The following is a 7,028-nucleotide window of genomic DNA, read 5'->3' as shown; positions in this document are numbered from 1 at the left end:
AGATCGTGTCAATCTTCATCTCTTGTTCCATTTTAGCCTCCATCACTTCCGTAGTACTGATGTGTCCCATCATCTTTAGTGCCCCTATGGCTATTTGTCTAGCAATACTACTACTTTTGACAAACATCCCATCTAGAGTATGAACTATTTCTGATACACATTCCAGATCATCAATTTGTTTGTGTAGATGTTCTGCAACACTGGTAAGAGTATAACACTGAGCTATCGTATTCGCCAGTTGCCAATCTGCAAATTGCTTCTTAGTTTTCTCTGAAGCATTAGCAGGGAGCTCCTTGAGTTTCGGAGTAGTTGTAATAAATTTTATTCTCTCAAAACCAAAGACAATGTAAAGATTAGTTTTCCATAGGTCGTAGTTATTGAATCCAATGGATTTTGAATCAAAATTATAGCTAGAGGATTAAAAGATGTCATTTTCTGAAATTTAAAATACACATATATTAACACGCAATCAACACAACAAACATACAAATATATAGTTCTCTTAAACTACTTATTATTAATGTTTATTGTAACAATAATTTAGTTTCTATTACAAATATTTACGTTACGCAAGACATTTATAATAAACTAAATTTTGAACATGATATGCAGAGTGTCCTAACAAGTCAGCTTCTAGAAAATGTAAGATGGGTCAAAGATTGCTTAAAAACCTACCTCCTTAAACAGAGCCTTCTTAGATAACACAAACACACCATTCAAAATTGATTTTAGCAAAATCTACCATTTTGAACATGATATATATAGTATCCTACCAAGTCAGCTCCCAGGAAAAGTGAGGTGAATCTCAGACTCTGTAAAAACCTACCTCCTTAGACAAAACCTTCTTAAATAACATTAACATATAACACTCAAATTTGATTTTAGAAAAATCAACCATTGTTCCAATATTCTTTGGGTTTTTAATAATATTGACAGAGCCTCGTTGGGAGGATTATTACTATTATTAAAATTGAATGTGTTAACCATTAATTTAATTTCAAAATTCTCTTAATATCTAAGCATAATTGACATTTGGTCATACAAACTAATTAAGATTTTGAAATTAATTTAGGTCCAATCCAATAAAATCCAGTTATGTTTATCCTTTGGGGACATAGCCATTTTATTATTAGACCCTTAATGGAGCTTATAAGTTTTAAATTAATTGAATTAATTTTAACCTTTACTCATTCAATATTTTACATTAATTAATTAGGGTTTTCCATAATAATATATCTAGTAAAACAAATATTATTATGCACATGTATATATCAAATGGTGCAATTATATGACACCACCTATTCTAAATGGCATGTTAAGCACATATTACATGATATGTCCATATGACTTAAACAATTATAAATATAGAATAATTAATAGTCCTAATCCATGGTTTCCTAGAAAAGAAAATTACAAGTGCAACTTAATATCTAGCCCATACTTCTTCTTTTCTTCAGGTCTTGCAAACCTATAAGGTATGGGCCAAGTTAAAATTGGCTTCTAGGGTTTTTAGCCCAAAAAACACAAAACCTTAACATGTCCCATATTGAACCTGAGCACCAAAATCGTCACCAGCCACCACATAAAACTCAGATCATTACGAAATTTTACAGGGAGGTAGACCACCACAAGAAAAACTAACTAACCAAAAATGGTCCAATTACGAAGCCACATGTGCTTAGGTGCGTGAAGCCCACTCGCAGCACTTTGGGTGGCACATGTGGGAGCGTGCGACGGCCTCCGGTGATGTTCCTCCCCCCACCAATCTTTCTCAGTGTCCTAGATCTGCTTCTGGTGTTGGTTCGTCAAATTGCAACTTCAATTGGCACAAAAAATGATATACAGCAACATGTATATAGTTTTTCTCGGGTACTTTTACATATTTTTCCAATAAATCCAAATTTACATATAAAATTTCAAATAAAAATTGCAAGAAAAAATAAACCAATCAAAGAGGAGACTCAATTTTATGATTAGCCTCCTTGTTACATCCCAAAAAAAATGCAAGCAAAAATCTACTAAGGAATAAAGCCGAAAACAAATCATTCATTCATAATATAAAAATTATAAATAACATGAATAATAAAATCCTAGGTGTCATATATCTAATATACATCACATATACATATTTATCACACACCGATTCAATTAAGGCTCTGATAACAATTGTTGAAATCATACATATAGTGGAGGACTAATCAAGATTGAATAAATCATGTGATAAACTAGTGTCACCATCCATTAAATTTTACTAACCTTTTACGTAAGACCTTTTAAGCTGTTCTAGCTACGACATAACTGTGTGTGGGCACACCTAATTACTAGAAACAAAAAGGCTCAAACATTTTATTTTTCTATTTTGGTTTACGATTTTCGGTATCTGGAAACTAAAACTGAAGAAACTCTATATGAAGGCTATTTAGAAACCAGTCTATTTATAGACTCCAAACCCTAGCCTCTTAGGGTTTCGTAATTGCCTTTTGGGCGCAACAATTGGGCCACACTTGTTTCTAAACAATTAGTTAATGAGTTTTGTTACTTTATTAGCTAGCTAATTAAGGCTCTTGATCAACTGTTGAGATTACTTCTGGAACATAAATCCACCAAAAGAAACTGTAAAATTATCACTCCAATAGAATGAGGTCATGATTGATCCAGAAGCAGGATGATTGATGCTACTACAGACATTACCACTAAATCATGCTTCTGGCAGACAGAATCTTAAACAATACATTGCCTACACTATGATGAGCCCAATACGGACAATTTTGAAAGCAACTAGCAAACATGCATATACACTACACTAAGATTACGAAAAGGAAAGAAAAAAAGTTGTTTTTAGCCGTCTGATACCTTGTTTTGAGCAAACATCCCTGACCCTCTTATTGGATCTTGTATCTGGGAAGGCAAACTTGACCACCTGCATAAATTATTAGAGAGCAATTTAGATTTTGTACAGATGGACAGCCCTAAAACATCACTATAATAAAGTTAGTGGTAAAAATTATTGGTGTTTTTATAAATAAGTTCAATAATAAAAAGGCCAGTATAATCCATGCAAATAGCTTACTGAAATAATATATTCCTGGGTATGAAGCAATAGTAGTGAATCCATGGAAGAGGTCCCAGATCCCCTCTAGTATTTCCTCTGGATTAGGCCCTTCAATGCATCTGATGGTAAAAATAGAAAGCACTCAAAGAAATCATATCCAAAACTTTCTCACCAATCCTACAACTCTCTCAATCAGGCAAAACCTATCAGGGAAGAAATTTCAAATGAGAAATTTGTCTAGATTTAGATGGCTAGTTTATGAATCACAAGAAAATAAGATCAAGTAACAACCAAAGATTCATGTTTGCGTTGTAGATGAATGAATGGGTATAAATGTGTTTAAAAAGAATAATTAAACAACATCTGAACCAGAAAGCAACGGTGAGTGCAGGGGCCAATTAGCATGCTTGGTTCAACCTAAATCAATTAAAGTCAACTGGAAACTGAAAAAGGAATAATTACCGAACGACCCATAGTCAACATTGTTCATATGATTCTCCTAGAATAGGAATAATTGCATGTTGGATAATAGAATAAAACGATGAAATAATCCACAAAAAGCCATGCAAAAGGTATCTGTACCAAGAAAATGAAGGACAGAAGCAGGGACGTTCATTACTACATGATCAATATGCTCCCAAGCCTTTATGTTAGAAATCTTAGAGTCAGAGCCACACATTCTCTTATTTTTTTCTTCCTTTTTTCCTATCATCAACAGAAATAATTGTCCCATCAACATTACCAGTTAGCCTTTTCTAATTTTGATTCCAAATTCACCTGCTTGCCACATTGCTTGAGGTTGGTGTAGAGACATTGGAATTCAATTCTATCCCACATTCTAGTACTTTCATTCTTTGGGACATTAATTCTCTTGCATCAGTATTGTATCCACAAAAACAATCATAAACCTTGTTAGTTTCTGCAATAACATTCAGATAATGAATGCTTTCTGAATTTAGGTCATTTGCATATACTATGCATCCTTTCAGTGCTGCAGCAATAGCAGAAGGACCAATACCAGCAAACATATCACAAATGATCTCTTCTACTTGAAACTGAGAAACCAACCTTCTTTGTTCATGCTCAATTTTGGAATTCCAATACACCAAGCTGTAATCAAGCTTGAAAGCAGACCCATGTTTCTTTATCTCTGTAACCATATCAATTCCCCCAGCTAGAACTTCAAATTTTGGCACAGTGAACTTGTTTGTAATACTTCCAACTATGTTTACAACAATTTTGATCCTTGGATAATATTTCTGCCATATAAAGATTCAAATTCAAGCTAACCACAAATGTAAATTTAGATGTCAAAAGGGTGAGTTATCAAACTATTTTTTTGCTCATCAAAAGGTGAGTTATGAACAAAATACATGACAATAATATCTCCAGAGCAACTTGAAAGGGGGAAAAAAAAAAGAAAAAGGAAGATGTTCGAATGGCAAACAACATAAACAAGTTAGAGCACATTCCATTTATTTTTACAGCATAAAACAAACAGAAAGAAAGTTTAAAATAAGGAAAGAAGTAAATGGAACATACATCATAGATAACTTTTGAAATAACAGCCTCGTCTGGAAGTAATTCATCATGTATGTTCAGATGGGCAATATTACCTGCATGAGTATCAACTAATAACATGAATTCACCATCCATAAATACTCAAATTGGGTGCAATAATTTGTGATTTTAAAGCAACATAGGAGAGAGTAAAAGAAACTATATGAAACACTAAAATTTGCCATAAAAGTAAGAAGCAAAAGCGAAGCAAGTAAAACAACTTGAATACTTAACTATGGTTTCGAAAGACCAAGAAACCTCAACTCCAGGAGGCAGAATCTACTTCAAAATATGATCTGCAATAAATATGACTAGTCAGAAACTTGACATCTATCTGTCGACGTACGAGTTAAAGAATTCATAGTGCCACTTAGTTCAATAGCCTTTCCTTGAGGTTTAAGTAAAAGTCATCAGTGAGAAAGAAATCAAATGAGAACCAAACTGACCTGCACCCCAATGAGTATCCAAGAGTCAACGTATAGGGAACCAACTTGATCTTGCATAATCCCCTCCATTCATTGAGTTTTGGTTCAGGGATTTCAGATAAATCCGCCTCACGTAAAAAGGTACACGTTTTTGTGAAAGAAAAGCTTGCCATTTAAACGATGCATTATTTAGAAGAGACCATTTGCTATATAAAACACTTGAGAAGTTTCGGCTAAAACATTTTCATATTATTTTTCTTCACCAGTAACTCAAAAAACTAAGAAGTTCAGAATTTTTTTGCCAAAGGTTTGAACGCTTTCAGGTAATACCATGTAGTGGTTCATTTCACAAGTTGGGTCTTCCGTAATGGGTTTAATGCGGGCATTGTCGAGCAAATAGCTGGACGTAAAATGGCAGCACAAATAAACATCTGCAGGGTTGAAAAATAGAATATATAAATCAAAATTAAAACAAAAAAGCATATATCATGGAAAATTGTAATTCTTCACATATACAAGGACATACCCGTTTAGTATTTGAGTGGCTACTTTGCAAAGCTCGCGAGGGATTTGAAGTGCCTCCAGTTTTAAATGCAGATCAAATTTTTGCTTTCGTCCAATATTGCAGCTTTCAATTCACCACAAAATTATTTCACAATCAAGAAGGTTACTTTCCTTTTTTTTCCTTTTTTTTTTTTTTTTTTGCTTTTGCCATTTTACTTTATAAATACAAATAAAATCCACTTATCATTTGTTCAAACATAGCATGTAAAAGAGGCATATATACAACCCCATGAATATACATGATGATTAATGTAGTTATTATCTTCAACGATAAAAGAAATAGAAACCTAGAAAAGGCTTATAAACAAGTCTATGGTGTTTGGAAATGAAACAAAGGAAAGATAAGATGTTAATGTTACAAACCAAGACCAGAAAATAACTCAAAATCAGAAAAAATAAAAATAAAGATCTATTTTCTCGTCTTCTTGGGCACTTGCCCATGGCTGAACCAAATATTATATAGTATGAAGCTCTACATAAGCAGGAGGCAGTTGTACTGCAACTGCTAGCCTCTCTGTCCCAAATCTTTGCATGTCCACTATTAAAGATTTTTCTGCTCTAACTAGTCTCTTATTGTTCAGATTTTGTGTCTCTCCCTCTTTGCTTCGTTTACATTTTAATTAATATTACTACTGTCTCCGTACATAACCCATACAGTTTTTGTGATCAATTAGCGCGTGAAATCAGAAATGGTTAATCTTTCACCTATTTATATCAAAACATATCTTTAATTAGTGAACATAATTTGCGCAAAAATCTTTTCAGAGCTGGGAAATTCCAATGATAGATAGGACTCAACCTTTTCACCTGCTACTCAATTCCCACATTATTAAGATGAATTGAGTCTGCAAAATTTGATGCTAACAAGCACTCAGCATAATATATATTCATATAGGAAAATAGTTTTGTAGCCAAAAGCAAACTTCATCGCATTGATTTTTAATATGCAACTCCAATTGATATCAAAACAAAGAGGTTTATCTAGTTTCTAATTGAATTTAGCATCTGATCACTCTGAATGACAATTTTTCTCTCATGGTGATTGTTGGATGATTGAATCCATAATTTGTGGAATCTGTTTCGCATAGTCTACTATTTTTTTCTGTCACGTTTGAAATTTAATTAATACTAAGTACTAATTAAATGTGTTCCAAATGGGGTTGTTGTCGTTAAATTTAAAATCTTCAAAGCTGCAAAAGAAATTGAGCAACCATAGTGATAAATTATCCCCAACAACTTACAGATGTGAATCAAGTCCATTTTCCTAAGCCTACCAATCTAAATTAAGTAAAATATCAAAAGGGAAGAAGGCAAAAACAACTATAATATTTATGACACTTTCCCCCGCACAACCCACCAATTAACGTTAGCAATTATGCTAATCAAACATGATAAGACAAATAGATGAAATGGAGAATACAAATCCC

The 7,028-nt window shown here is 33.2% G+C and overlaps 1 protein-coding gene across 1 annotated transcript; it reads right to left on the bottom strand.

The window, feature by feature from the left end:
• Window positions 1-1,240: 1,240 nt before the first annotated feature.
• On the bottom strand, window positions 1,241-4,708 carry LOC107411355 (tRNA (guanine(37)-N1)-methyltransferase). The gene is made up of 5 exons (XM_060812123.1): window positions 4,595-4,708; window positions 3,635-4,311; window positions 3,071-3,255; window positions 2,854-2,920; window positions 1,241-1,816 (listed from the first exon to the last, which is right to left on the bottom strand). The coding sequence occupies exons 1-2, from the start codon at window positions 4,706-4,708 to the stop codon at window positions 3,826-3,828; spliced, it is 600 nt and encodes a 199-aa protein (XP_060668106.1). The 3' UTR covers window positions 1,241-1,816; window positions 2,854-2,920; window positions 3,071-3,255; window positions 3,635-3,825.
• Window positions 4,709-7,028: the final 2,320 nt, after the last annotated feature.

The sequence above is a fragment of the Ziziphus jujuba genome, chromosome 10, assembly GCF_031755915.1.
Source record: "Ziziphus jujuba cultivar Dongzao chromosome 10, ASM3175591v1".
Lineage (NCBI taxonomy): Eukaryota > Viridiplantae > Streptophyta > Magnoliopsida > Rosales > Rhamnaceae > Ziziphus > Ziziphus jujuba.
Note: the sequence above shows the minus strand (reverse complement) of the source record. Positions and strands in the feature narration are given on the sequence as shown.

Bases quoted from the DNA above. Each gene is read 5' to 3' on its own strand.
- LOC107411355 (XM_060812123.1), bottom strand. From the start codon at position 4,708: ATGGATGGTGAATTCATGTTATTAGTTGATACTCATGCAGGTAATATT. The intron at 4,312-4,594 runs GTATGTTCCATT...TTTATATGGCAG, and splicing joins TTTCAAAAGTTATCTATGAT to AAATATTATCCAAGGATCAA.